At 42.3% G+C, this 15,079-nt stretch overlaps 1 protein-coding gene across 5 annotated transcripts in view; it reads right to left on the bottom strand.

Moving 5' to 3' along the window:
- The window catches only part of SMARCA2 (SWI/SNF related, matrix associated, actin dependent regulator of chromatin, subfamily a, member 2), a 168,939-nt gene that overhangs the window by 52,221 nt on the left and 101,639 nt on the right, over nt 1–15,079 (bottom strand). For all 5 annotated transcript variants that reach the window (XM_029056236.2, XM_029056238.1, XM_029056239.2 and 2 more), the window contains exons 26-28: nt 14,551–14,778; nt 12,696–12,773; nt 9,644–9,862 (exon numbers count right to left, since the gene is read on the bottom strand). In XM_029056236.2, coding sequence (XP_028912069.1) covers nt 9,644–9,862; nt 12,696–12,773; nt 14,551–14,778 — 525 coding nt within the window. The remainder of the gene's footprint in view (nt 1–9,643; nt 9,863–12,695; nt 12,774–14,550; nt 14,779–15,079) is intronic.

Below are 15,079 nucleotides of genomic sequence, written 5' to 3' on the forward strand. Positions count from 1 at the left end.
GGGTAGATACAAGCCAGTCGGGTTGGACACAGTCCCTGTCATTCATTCAGTCGTATTTATTGAGCGTTTACTGTGTGCGGAGCACTGCATTAGGTGCTTAGGAGAGTACAACGCCACAATAAGCAGAAAAATATGGACCGCTTCACAAATCTGCGCGTCAACCCAAATGGGGATCCCCGTTTTACAGATCGGGTAACTGAGGCACAGAGAAGTGAAATAACTTGCCCAAGGTCACACAGCAGACAAGTAGCAGAGCAGGGAACAGGACCCAGGTCCCTCAGACACCCAAGCCCGTGCTCTCTCCACCAGCTCACGCTGCTTCTCTGAATGATAGGAGGTAGGAGACGGTGGCACGGGGAGCAATGTGAGGATCATGTAAAACTTTGGAGCTGCAGGAGAAGCTGTAACCCCTGACACCAGCAGTGCCTCGGCTAAGGGACGGGGCAGGAGAACTGAATGATCTTTCTTTCCTTCCTCTCACTAATTTGATTTTCCCCGGTCTTTCATACACTTGCCAAACAAAAGATCAAGGTATTTTGAACAAGATAACGCGGTGGAAGACTAAGGTCTCATTCAGAATCGTGCCTGAGAAATTCACTCAAAAACTCGCCAGACATTTCCACAAAAAGATAATGATGTTAAATACAGAGAAATAGACAAAGGAGTCATGTGATCTGTGGAAAACAAAACATAACAGCACCACGAATAATCCCAGAAATATTTTATTTTTGGCTGGCACTCATTAAACTAAAATTTCAAATTCTGATTAAGATTTTGGCTCATAAAAGGTGGATTGGGCCCTTGAGTTTTAATAGGATAGCTTGAGGGAACTGGAATTCCATCTTATGGAAAATTTCTGTGGTTTTGAATAGTGATCTTATTAGGTAAGAGCCTCTGGTTTCCTTTTAACCATGCTGTTTTAAAAGCCATTTTCTTCTCATTTCCTTATTTTAATGTTTTATTTATTCATGCTACACTCCTTCTGAGCAGGGGCTCTGTCTTTTCTATGTATTGGGCAGGGCCAGTTATCTTCATAACACAAAAATGGAGAACGCATTACAATTTGAATAGAAATCAGAGCAAAAACTATTCAAATATTTTGTGATTACTTGGGAGTTGAAAATGACATAACACTGCAAAAAAAACCCCACGAGTTTTGCCCCATTTTAGTATTACCACTCTTCCCCACCTTTAAAAAACCAAATATTATTTCCGTTTACGGCTGCGATCACCTTCTCTCCATAAGAGCCGCTGAGCTTATCATTTGGCTCTACCCATATCTATTTTCTGGGGCCGTGGCTCTCCCTTGTGCATGAAAAAGGAAATGCAGCTTGCTTGAAATTTTTGCCCCATAAAATTATGGGATCTTCTCCCAGGTAGTCCGAGGGCTGCTTCCAAATATCAAGGTTGGAATCAGAAGTGGAAAGGAAAAAAAATAAGAGAGGTTAAAAATACCCAATCCACCCTTCAAGTAAAGTAGACTCTGAGCCCCTGCAAATCACCATTTCCTAAGGAATAATTAAAGGAAAATCACACATTTTAGGGCTAACAGGGACTGTGAGAGGTCACTTTGTTCTCTTCGCGTTCTGGCTCTCGGTGAGAGACGGTCCTATTTTTAAAAGTCCTTTAGAAAATGAAGAGCCCCCAGTTTCCCTCAGCATTTTAACACATCTCACTGTCACGCGATTCTTCCTTATGTTGTCCGGTATTTATCTTAAAACCCCAGCCGGCACTTTGACCCTCTTGATCGGTTCTTCCTGGAGACCACCCTGAGTATCAGGACCTTTCGGGGACCACAAAACCCCACAGAGGATCAAGGGCATACTAGATCACGCAACTAACTCCATCACCCTCTGGTCTGCAAAGAAAATGAAGATTTTTGTGGATCCCATCATCATCCTCATCGATAGTACCCATTAAAGTCACTTAACTTCTCGGTGCCTCAGTTACCTCATCTGTAAAATGGGGATTAAGACTGTGAACCCCACGTGGGACAACTTGATTCCCCTGTGTCTACCCCAGCGCTTAGAACAGTGCTCGGCACATAGTAAGCGCTTAACAAATACCAACATTATTATTATTATTATTAAAGTACCCACCAGAACATGGGGCTGAGCAACTGAAACAGAGACAGGCCCTTTCTTCTCTAGGAGCTTTTAAATCCAAATAAGAGATGCTGTTGGGATCGCACATGGTAAAACACAGGCAACTAGATAACACGCAAAGAGGGCAAGGTCATGAATATTGTCAAATGAAGCCCTTCCATTATGTACACCATTTGCCATTCATGGACGCAGTGATTCTATGAATCACAGAGCACATCTAGCCCACGTCCTGCCTCTGGCCCAGAACGTCCTCCCTCTTCAAAAATCCGACAATTACTCTCCCCCGCCTTCAAAGCCTTCTTGAAGGCACGTCTCCTCCAAGAGGTCTTCCCTGACTAAGCCCTCCTTTCCTCTTCTCCCACTCCCTTCTGCATCACCTTGACTTACTCCCTTTATTCATCCCCCCTTCCCAGCCCCACAGCACTTCTGTACATATCTGTAATTTACTTATTTATATTAATGTCTGTTTCCCCCTCTAGACGGTAAGCTCGTTGTAGGCAGGGAATGTGTCTGTTTATTGTTATATTGTGCTCTCCCAACAATAATAATAATACTCGTGGTATTTGTTAAGCGCCTTCTACGTACAAAATTCCATACTACGCACTGGGGTAGATACAAGCAAATCGGGTTGGCAGAGTCCCTGTCCCACATGGGGCTCACACTCCTCTCCCCATTTTACAGATGAGGTAATTGAGGCCCAGGGAAGTGAAGTGACTTGTCCAAAGTCACACAGCAGACAAGAGGTGGAGCCGGGATTAGAAGCCACAACTTTCTGACTCCCAGGCCCATGCTCTATCTACTAGACTTGCCAAGCGTTTAGTACGGTGCTCAATAAGTAAGTGCTCAATAAATACAACTGACTGACTGATTCAGCACTATGGACTGTTTTTTTTGAGACTGAATGAAAATTCCCCCCCCAAAATTCAATTACATTTATAATTAAATACTACAGCACATAAAACAGTATATTCCGATTTTCTTCCCTATGCTACAGGGCAAAAATCATTTTACATAGTTATTGCATCAGTTCAGAAAAGCCATTTAAACTAAAGGTGGCTCTTCACTGCAACCATATTGGCAAGAAGATTTAGGGTGGAAATGAAAATAATCAAAAAAGAAATAGATCGAGTCAAATTGCATTTTTAAAAGCATCCCTGTCTTACCTCTGTTTTCTAGAATCTCTTCTTCAATATTGCTCGCATTAAGATGCCAGCCGGTACACAAATTGCCGAATTCAAATGGCAGCCTTCCCATTAAGAATAATTCGTCAATTTGGAGTGACTGATCAAGACTGGCCAAGATTGCCAAGACTATCAACTGAGGATTCATTAGCACTTAGCTAAAGAATGATTCTATTCAAATTGATACAACTTATTTTAGAAATATTTTGCCAATGAACAAAAATGGATAGGCGTGCAAAAATCAATATACCTATTTAAATGTATGAAGAGATGTAAATTCCACCCTAAAGAGAATTCCTCCGATGAATTTTGCAGGAAATGTTAGCAAGTGACAGTACCAAGCAACTTCAAGTGTGTTATGGCTAGAGTCTTCTATAAATGAGATATGAACGATAATTAAAGGAGTCACGTAGAGTTTATGCTGGTAAGCGAGATCTTTGGAAACATTTAATTAGAAACTCACACAACAACCTGAAAGGTATATGTGCTCAATCACAACCTATGTTTTCCATGTTTATCTCTGGCAAAATATTGCAAGAAAATTTCACAACTATATTTGGTATTTAACACCTATATGTTATGTGTTAGATTTTGGGCTCCCTGGGCCCTGGGCTGAGGAATTATGCTATGTGACACTTAACTTACAATCAGTTCTGCGGCTCTGCACCGGTTTTATCCTGGAAGGCAAGGAGCAGGGTTGCCAGTGGCTGAGAATTCACAGACCGTCTGTCAAAATGAACTAAAATTGTTTGTGTCCATAAAGTCCGTAAACATATTTGGATGTTTCCAGAGTCACATATTAAAATGCTAGGTGAGATTGCCAATTACAAACAGGCATGAGGTACAGCCAGTTTTTCCATAGCAGGCATTTTTATTGAGCATATTGGACAGACACCAGATGAGCTCAATGTGTGTCTACCTGAGAAGTAGCATGGCCTAGTGGAAAGTGGGAGTCAAAGGACCTGGAAACCAATCCCAGCTCCACCACTTGCCTGTTGCGTGACCTTACGCAAAGTCACTTAGCTCTGTGCCTCAGTTTATTATTATTATTATTTCTTCATGGTGAACTTATTCGAGAATGCAACCCTCACGTTACAGGAGAACTGACTGCTCTTAACTTATTAAGAGCTAAATATAAACCCCTAACTGAACAGGAAAAAAACAATCTGAAATTATGGGGTAAATCTTAATAACTCAAAGCAAAAATAATAATGTTAAAACAAAGAAAGTAATTAGCTGAAATAGTACTGGAAAGTTAGGTGAGCTGACTAGTTGAGTAGTCATATTTAATAAATCAATAGTAGGTAATGAGAACCTGTATTAAACACTTGGGAGACTAGAATAAAACATAAATAGAATAAAAACAATCACTTACTACTTTTTGAACACCTGCTGTCTGCAGAGTATTGTACTAAACCCTTGGGCGAATGATGAGGGAGTCTCCCATCAGGAACAGTTGATGAGCCTCAGCCCTGAGATTTTAGAACTGAGAGCCTCAACAATGCTACCCACAAGTTCTCATCCCTCCCAATCTTAGTCTCGCTGGGAAACAGAGTGGAATGGATGAGTGAGTAGACCAGATGAAGTGCTCGTGGGGTCTTTGAAGGAGGGCAATCAATGGCATTTATTGAGCGATTACTCTCTGGAGCAGTGTACTAGGCACTGTTACAGGATGAGCTGGGCCACGGACCCAGATCTCTTGATTCCCCTGCCCACTGAAAGAGCACAATACAGTCAGAAGATCCAATCCCTGTTCATGGAACTCCTCTTCAAGGAGTTTACCAGCAGAAGGTACATATCATACCCCGTTCTCAAGGAGCTTAATGAGGGAGACAATGAAAAGTTATTTACAAATACTGGGAGCAAAAGGATTTAGAAAGGTCAAGAAAGACAAGGATGAAACAGCTGAATACCTAATTGACAATACACTTAAAGACTCATACATAAAGGGCAGGGGAGAGCAAGAAATTACAGAAGCGATAAAGTTAGAGTTTGACTTGCCCCAACTAGGGTGTTGGGAACTAATCAGCGAAGGCTTCCTAGAAGAGGTGGGATTTCAGGAGGGTTCCGAAAGAGAACTACAGTGTGGCAGATTTGACAGGAGAGGGAGTTCTAGGCTGGGAAAACAGTAGGAGCAAGGGACTGGAGGCATGAGAGTTAGGAGTGGTGAGCTTAGACAGAACCAAAGAGTGTGAGCTGGGAGTAGTAGGTGAAGAAAACTGGTACGTAAGCTACGGAAAGCTGGTGGAGAGCCATGGACCTAATTAGGAGTTTTTACTTGATGCAGAGATGGGCACGGCTCGAAGTTTTTGAAGAGTGGAGAATTGTTTTCTCCACTTGATATTTCAAGAAGATTACCCAGGCAGCAATGTACAGTATAGCTCGAACAGGGGAAAGGCTGGAGGCAGGAAGGCCAGTGAAGAGACTTACCCGGTAGTTTAACCAAGATGACAAGTGGCTTGAACCAGGGTTGCAATTGTTTGAGTTACAGAGGAAGGGGTGGATTCAGGAAATGTTGTGGATGAAGAACTGGCAAGATTTAGCAGTTGAATGGGAGAGCTGAAAGACAGTGTGGAATTGAGGATGACACCAAGGTAGCGGGTTTCTGCGGCGAGGAAGATCATGGTGTTACCACCGGATATGGGAAAGTCAAGAGGAGCGGGTTTAGGTGGGAAGATGAAAAGCTCAGTTTCGGGCATGTGGGGGTTCTGAGATGCTGGCAGGCCATCCAAGTGGAGGTGTCCTAGAGGCAAGAGGAAATGCGGGACTATAGATAGAGTGAGAGGTAGATTCGGACATCATCCACAAAGAGGTGGAAACTGAAGCTCTATACACCAGTGGATGAGCTCCCTGAAAGAGTGAGTGTAGGGTGAGAAGAGTAGGGGGCCCAAAAGAGACCCTTCTGGGACACCCACAGTTTGAGAGGTGGAAGAGAAGCCAATGAAAGAAACTGAGTGGTGTGATTAGACAGGAGGAGTATCAGATAGAGGGGGTAGAGAAGGGGTAGAGGGGGTAGAGAAGTAAAAAAAAAAAAAAATGTTGGTATTTGTTAAGCGCTTACTATGTGCCGAGCACTGTTCTAAGCGCTGGGGTAGACACAGGGGAATCAGGATGTCCCACGTGGGGCTCACAGTCTTAGTCCCCATTTTACAGATGAGGTAACTGAGGCACAGAGAAGTTAAGTGACTTGCCCACAGTCACACAGCTGACAAGTGGCAGAGCTGGGATTCGAACTCATGACCTCTGACTCCAGAGCCCGTGCTTTTTCCACTGAGCCATGCTGCTTCTCTGTAGTCTGCTTCCAAGTAGTGTGGCTTAGTGGAAAGAGCACGGGCTTGGGAGTCAGAGGCCATGGGTTCTAATCCCGGCTTCGCCACTTATCAGCTGTGTGACTTTGGGCAAGTCAATTACTTCATCTGTAAAATGGGGATTAAGACTGCAAGCCCCACGTGGGACAACCCGATTATCTTGTCTCTACCCCAGCGCTTAGAACACTGCTTGGCACATAGTAAGCGCTTAGCAAATACCATCATGATTATTATTATTTGTTAAACAGCAGCTTGGGAAACCCCCTCCTGAGAGGCAGCTGGGAAGGGGAAGAAAAAGAGGAGGGGGTACTAGCATGGTGTGGAGTTTGGGAAGTTCATGGCTGATGGTTTCTATTTTACCAACATAGGATTTGGCAACATTATAGAGAGTCAGTGAGGGAGGTGGTGAGGGCAGCAGGAGTTTTGGGTTTGGAATAATTGGTGGAGTTGGTTGGCATGGGAGTCGATGAGGGAGGAAACGGAAGAGAGAAGAGTTTGTGAGCAGTAGAAAGATTTTAGTTAGAGCAAGACAGTGGCAGATTTGAAAGGGAAGAAGGCGGGAGACCTTTTGAGAATTCACACAAGCATGATATTATAAACAAAGAGAATCAAATTTGGAGGTCCAATTTTAGAAATGATGACCTTGCTTGGATATTTTCTTTCTTCCCCCCTGCCTCCCTTACCTGACCTCCGCATAAAAAAACATTTGGATAGTTTCTAATCTATTTGCATCCACCGTAGACTTAATTCCACATTTAGGGAATCAGACATCACGTACTAGCCCAAGACCCAGAAAGTCTACAAACAGACAAAGGTTTTCATCAATAACACAGAACTTAAAATTGTCACCAGATTCTACTGCTTAGGCAGTACAGTGATCATGATGACAGACAAAGAGATAAAAATCAGGATTAAAATGGCTAGTAAGGCTTTTGGAAAGACTGCAAAACACAGTTTGGTGACAGGAGGACATCCTGCTCCTTTTGGCTGTAGGCTGTGCATCCTCCCATCTGGCTGTGAGACCAGGACCTACTGATAATAATTATAACATTTGTTAAGATCTTACTATATGCCAAGCACTGTTCTAGGTGCTGGGTTAGATACCAGTTAATCAGGTTGTCCCACGTGGGGCTCACGGTCTTAATCCCCATTTTACAGATGAGGCAACTGAGGCACAGAGAAATTAAGTGGCTTGCCCTAGGTCACACAGCAGACAAGTGGCGGACCTGGGATTAGAACCCAGGTTCCCTGACTCCCAAGCCCACGCTCTTTCCACTAAGCCACGCTGCTTCTGCTACTAGAGATGATGCAACCGGTTTCTAATGCAGTTTAATAATAATAATAATAATGTTGGTATTTGTTAAGCACTTACTATGTGCCGAGCACTGTTCTAAGCGCTGGGGTAGACATAGGGGAATCAGGTTGTCCCACGTGGGGCTCACAGTCTTAATCCCCATTTTACAGATGAGGGAACTGAGGCACAGAGAAGTTAAGTGACTTGCCCACAGTCACACAGCCGACAAGTGGCAGAGCTGGGATTCGAACTCATGAGCCCTGACTCCAAAGCCCATGCTCTTTCCACTGAGCCACGCTGCTTCACCAGGACCATCCACAAGACCTCATACGGCAGCGCAAGATTACCAACCACGAAGTCCATGAAATCCGTCAGTTCACCAGCGTGCCCTGAATAACACAGCTCCAGTGGGAGAGGAATGGATGACATCGGGATACCTAAGCAACTGGCCGGCTAGTGAACTGAAAAGCAGCATGTCCTAGTGGAAACAGCATGGGCCTGGGAGTCAGAAGGACCGGGGCACTCGTCTGCTCTGTGACCCTGGGCAAGTCACTTCACTTTTCTAAGCCTCAGCTACGTCATCTGTAAAATGAGGATTTAGACTGTGAGCCCTGTGTGGGACAGAGACTGTGTCCAACCTGATGGTCTTACACCTACCCCAGCACTTAGTACAGTGCCTGGTAAATAGGAAAGGCTTAACCAATACCATTAAAAAAAAAGAGTACCAGCAAGCCAGACGGGGAGAATAAGTGATTTAAAGGCATAGGGAAACCTCATGCCAAAAATTGCCAAATAACTGGGAGGGGTATTTCTATTGTAGGGCTAAAACTAGTCTAGAGGGGATCAGTTGGGAGAGAAGTTACTCTCCTTGAGCAGAGGCTCTGCAGCAATCAGGACACCAAGATGCTTCCATGGAAACTAAAAGTGCAACACAGATCCTTAAGTACCAACAATGCAGTAGATTTTTCCAGTCTCTCCTCAGTCTTTTCACTCACCCTTGTACTCATAGGCAGAATTTTATCAGAAGTAGAACATTACGTTAGAAAACAAAGGGCTGCTACATACGGAGTTGAATGATTTCAGCTGAGCACCTCAAAACTTGGATCATTCTGGAAGTCTTATGAACGAGATGCTTTTATACAACTTCTGTTACAGGATTTTAAGTTTCTAAGCTAAAATACCATAATCATTGCTTCCCCAAGTATTTTTAGACATTGCCTGCCTGAAAATCTGAAGTGAAAAATTTCCAGAAGAAATCAGAACCAAATCTTTTGAAGTTCGCAAAGGTTCAATTCTATTGTTTTACATTTAAGACGATACTCTGCGTTAGGTATTGTCTGAATACATCTAACCTGGCCATCACACACAAACACGTAGTCACAAGCAACTGGATGAGCAGTCTGCAAAACTGCCCCAAACTACCCGAAATCAGAAAGGTATGGTTTTGCTTGAAGAGCATGGAAGCACGAGAGAGGGCAGGGTGACCACATACCCGATAACAGAACATTAGCTAGTCTCGCAGCGATAAAAATTCTTGCTCTCGAGATAGAAAGCCCTATCACAACACCTCTATTATATTTTTCTAGCATTTCCTTAAATTGCTCTCGATTGAATCTTTATAGTAAATAAATGACCTTATCTAGTAAAAGGCTGCTCAAGTGACTTGAAGCTTCTCTATCTGCTCTTGCCGTTCGACAGAAGAAATCTGTTGGTCGGACAGAACGGTTTAATGGGAAGCGAAAATGTCACACCTACCCGCAGCCATTGCTTCTCAGTGAGGGCATCACTGTAGTCCACATCCCTGCGCTGGCGGGACCCTCGACCAAATATTTTTTCTTCTTCTTCTTCACAAGTAAGCCTTTCCACTTCAGCATCATCTTTTATGATCCAGGAGGGAAGCTCATCTTCCTCCATCAAGCGCGGCTTGCGCTTTGGATTTCGGGCATCCTCCCTGCGTCGGTCCATGTCCATACGCTGGAAGAGCAATTGATGAAAATGTTAGAAGAGTCCGAGGGTGAAGCGTTATCCCTTACCGTGGTAACGTCTCAGAAAGGTTGCAATTTTTAGAGTGCCCTTTAAATCGCAGCAAACCACTCTGTGTCTTTTGTAATCAGATGAATAAGTAGTTTGAGAGGCACTCTGGTCAAAAATAATGCCTAAGATGCTCACTAACTATAAATCAGAAAATAGGGTTTTTGTTGGGTTTTTTTTGAAACAATTTCCTTGACAAAATTTTCTGTTTTATTTCAAAGTATGAAACTTTTTAGACTGGTTCAATGATCGAACAGGTAACAGTGAAAAACTGTGCTGGGCATTGCCAGAAATTGTGGATCATAGTGACTCTTAGGGCATAATGGCCAATACCAGAGAGGTGGGGCAAGGGTGACTGTAAGCTCGTTGTGGGTAGGGAAGGTACCTGTTTGTTACATTGTACTCTCCCGAGCGCTTAGTACAGTGCTCTGCACAAAGTGCTCAATAAATATGACAAGGAATGAATGATTGTCCCCATAGGCTTGCCACCACAAGACTAAAGCCTTTGGCTTAACCCCTCTCCCTGTACTCCACCCTACCCCGTCGTCCATGAGGAGGAGCTGTTTGGAATCGTTCACTTATTGCCTGCCGTTGCCATCTTGGGATGAAAAGTAACAGGGAAAGAGAGAATACAGAGATGGAAAAAGGAAACACATCTGAAAAAAGGGAAAGCCTAACTACTTAACTCTCCATTCTCTGAGTTCTAAATAATAGACAGAACGGAAACCAAAAATACTACTCTCCTCCAGTATCTCTGAGGTTCCCTCTTTGGGGGAAAGGGGCTGGAGGAGGAAAACCAGAGATGAGCCCATTCTCCACAGGATCCCAAAGGTGACAAAGGTCGAGAAGCGTGCAAGAGGGCAGACAGACACCTCTCCTATTTGATAAGTAGATATAAAAGCCCACTGAATTTTAACAATGATGTACTGTTCAGAACTTCAATGGCAAACGTTCCTTTGCTGCTTTGTAACAATAGTAATTATCATTAAGAATTATTATTTTTACAAATCAGCAGAGGTGCATTATTAATAATGCCCCTTAATACCCTTTATATCATTAATAAAATAATGGTATTTGTTAAATGCTTACTATGACTCTAGCATTGCATTAATCAGATCAGACACAGCCCCATCCAACGTGGGGCTCACAATCCAGAGGAGACAGAGAACAGGTATTGAATCCTGTGTTTTGCTCCTTTTGGGATGTTGGGTAACCACAAATAAAACCAATGATTAAATGAACGACTACTGACTGGCCAATAATCCCAGGATATACAAATCCTTTATTCCTTGATAACCAGAAGTGGTGTGCTACAGCAAATACTGTGGGACTGTTTCGGCAAGCACAAAACTGCCATTTTCTAGTCAGAGTTACAGAAACCTAAATTTTTAGCTTAGGAAGCTAAATCTTCTATTCCCCATATGTGCTCAAAAGGAAGGTTCTCAACTTCAGGCATTTAGCACAGACTATAATGTCAAAAACTGAACATTTTTAGTAATCCAAAAATGATTCTTGACTAGAATGCATCCAGAGAAAGGAAAAACTAGTAGCAATTTTAGCAGGCACTGGAACTTCTAATAAGACTTTCCAGGATTCTTGTCACAAAACTTCACTGCTGCTCTAAAAGCTTCACTCGATCCATTTCACTAAGAGCTGTTGGAGTGAAAAGTGGAAATACAGTCTTACTTGACTATGATTTTAGCTCATTACCATAATGATTCTTTTTCTTTTAAGGGAAAGCAAAATGTGAGCACTGTTAAAAAAACTTTCAGCAGAGCCAGGGAGAAGGCTGTATTCTAACCCATTAATGATTGTAGTCGCCCCACTTTGAGAACAGCTGCATTGGATTATTTCTCTGACTGCAACACAATAAAGCATGGGGTTTCTGTTTTTTATTCTTTTATGAGCGTGGGTCTATGCATTTACAACACACATACACACATTCTCTCTCTCTCTCATTCACGGACCTCAAAATTTTCAGTTACCAGCAGGGTTTGAGGCAGTGGCAAACTGGAGCTGGAAGGGCAGAAGTGGATTCAGGGGATGGGGATGGAGGTGAAAAAAATCAATCATATGTACTGAGCGCTTACTGTGTGCAGAGCATTGTATTAAGCTCACGGGAAAGTACAATAAATCAAGTTGATAGACACTTTCCCTGCTTTCAGCGAGCTTACAGTCCAGAGGAACAGTGGCTTATTCTAATTTCCCATGAAAGAGTATGTTCCATAGGAATCTTACTGAATGCCTAACAGCTGCATTGCAGAGGCAGGAAAAGTCTGGCCAAGCACCAGACCAGCTGACACAGGGGCGTGTCCAAGCCAAACTAAGCCACGACAGTCACTTTTCAATCTTCCAGTTCGCTGGAGCTGGAGCTTGACTCGGAAAATTGATAGTTGACTGTCTGACAATGGCAATAACAACCAAAAAAATCACCTCTCCCTTTCCTAATAAAAAATAAATTGGGCATCTTAAACGGGGGGGCCCAATTTAGTTTACTTCTCTGGGCTTCTCATCAGCTTCAATTTGGTTAAGTGGGCTACTATTCATCTGCCAAAAATTGCCTTTTTCCTCAACTTTTCTTAAAAAACAATCCAAGGCTTCATGCTGTAGTTTCTGTTCTTACCAGACAAAAGCATCTGCCTCCAGTTAGAGAATAGCTAGAAGATGACGGCAGACTTTATAAAGGGAGTTGGAGAGGGTAACAACTCCTCTAAAAATGTGTTAAAAGGAATGTCACGGGTTTCAGCAATTTATGTCACGATCGTTGTAACTTTACCATAAAGAGATCAAATTCTTCCTCCCGTCGAGCAATCATCTGATTCAGAGTCTCATCATCAGGAACTTCATCTTCTTCCTAGTGGCAGGAACAAAGATACCAGGGATTAATAATGAAAGAAACAGATAAAACTTTATTTGAGGAAGAGTGTTTAAATTGAGAAAAGGTGAATATCTAAGGATTAAAATAGCATTTTCAAACAAGGACATTAATAACACGCTCACAATACCTCTGAAATCAAGAGTCATCTTGTCTCTGTCCCTAATGGTGGCCTAAAACACTGCCTACCCCTGCCTGCAAACACAAACTACAAAATAAAATGGCTTTTAAAGAAGTTGGAGTGACACTCGAAAGTTTACACCACAAACCCACTTTCCACATTTTAGGGCATACTTCTGGAGTTTAAAAATCAAATGGGTGGAAATAGTAAAAAAAAAAACACACAAAACAAAAAAAACCCAGTTGGCTAATGCTCAATTTAATTGTTTATAGCACAAGACTAACAGGATTATGTCCCCTACCCTGCTTTTCCAATGCCTGTTCACAGAGCTAATATGTTATCAAAATAAGTTACTAAATCTTGAGTAACCCTATTGTGGGGGCAAAAGACAAATGAAATGCCTGTAAAAGCCTAGTCCTGCATATAAACTGTGGTGGCTACCTAGCATCAGAGTAGTATATGTGCTGTTTAAATAGGGCAGTGTGAGGAGGGCTGCTGCAGAGGACTCCTTGATGCTTCTGTAGGCAAAAGGCCCAGTAAATCTGCATTCCCTGCAATAGCCTGGAGCCCTGTCAAAATGATTTACTTGACACTTTGGGGAAGATTTCTTTTGGCTTTAAGTAAATAGGAAACAGACTGGGTTGTTTTAAAACCTAGTCCTGCCATATATCTTTTTGTGACTCAAGACAACTCATTTTATTTTTATTTCAAATGCCCAATTGTACAAATTAGCTGAAAAAAGATCACCTAAAAAAACCTACTGGGTCAGAGTAATGATTTAATCAACCCAGGAATTCTGGAGGAAAACTGATAGATGCTCCCCTTGATAGTTATCCTTTTAATTATGGATCCATAGCTTTTCCCTATACCCACCTATTATAGACTCATTATTCCTGAATGTATCTAAAACCTGTCTGCATAACTTATTGCTGTGTGGAAAAAACAGTTCCTTTTGTTTTGAACCTACCACCTTCAAATTTCAAGATCCCCTGGCCCTGTGACTGGGGGATTTATTGAACAGTACTTTCCTGTCCACTGATATTTCATGATTTTAGAGACTTCAATCATGGGCGCACTTAGACTTCATCTTCCCAAACAGAAGAGTCCTAAATTTTTCAGCCCTTCTCGGTTGGAAGTTGTTTTATCACCGAATCATTTTTGCTGCCTTTCTTTGTTCCTTTTCAATCAAAAAATAGCACACTGAAACTAACACGAAGTTTTAAGGCCACTGACAATGCCATATAGCAAAGCTCTTTCACTTACCCTCAGTCCTACCCTATTACCCCACTGGCAAGTTCTGAGAAAAGAGAGGCCCCATCCAGTGGTGAAAGTGTGGATCGGTTATTTATCTCAAGCAGCATTCCAAATTAGATTTCCAAAAGGTTTTGGACTGCTAAAATCATAAATTTGGCTTCAGATTTGGTTCCTGCTCTCTACATCTCAAATTGATAGGTTTTAATCGTCAAAATAATTTTAATAACTAAAACAGGCTGGTTGCTTCTGGGGAAGACTGTGAGAATTTAAAAATTATAACTTAACCAATAAAATCACCAGAAATCTCCTAAAGAAATTATTTCTATTTTTGCAAAAAGAAAAAAGATCCCATTTAATTCATGATAAATGTGTGCATGGTACCTCATTTTCCTCCTCATGCTCCAATATGGCTTGTAGAAAAGCCCTCCGCTCGTGGCTTGAAGATTTTTGATCAAACATGCCGGCCTGAATAACCTTCTGATCTACATTGAGCTTGTATTTGGCAGCAGCCAGAATCTTTTCCTCCACACTATTTACGGTGCACAACCTTAGTACGCGAACTTCGTTCTGCTGACCAATCCGGTGAGCTCTATCTTGGGCTTGCAAGTCCTGGTCAAGAAAATATATAATCCAGTTATGTCCAAAGAATCTAAAATGCTTTTTCTAAGGAATAACACAGTTAAAATGGTGTTTCATTTGCTTAAAAAAAAAAGGCTAGCTAAAACCATAAATACAAAGGGGTTGATTATACAACAAGGACACCACCCTTCCATCTTAGCAGAGCCGAGTCCAAATTGAAATGAGTTTGATGGTTTTAAACTAAGTCTCAATAGGTATGCATACAAAATGACAGTCATCTGTCCCAGGATTAACTTCAGAGTTAGCCTCTCCTAGGGGTCAACTATTTTGA

The sequence above is a fragment of the Ornithorhynchus anatinus genome, chromosome X5 (genome assembly GCF_004115215.2).
Source record: "Ornithorhynchus anatinus isolate Pmale09 chromosome X5, mOrnAna1.pri.v4, whole genome shotgun sequence".
Taxonomy (NCBI): domain Eukaryota; kingdom Metazoa; phylum Chordata; class Mammalia; order Monotremata; family Ornithorhynchidae; genus Ornithorhynchus; species Ornithorhynchus anatinus.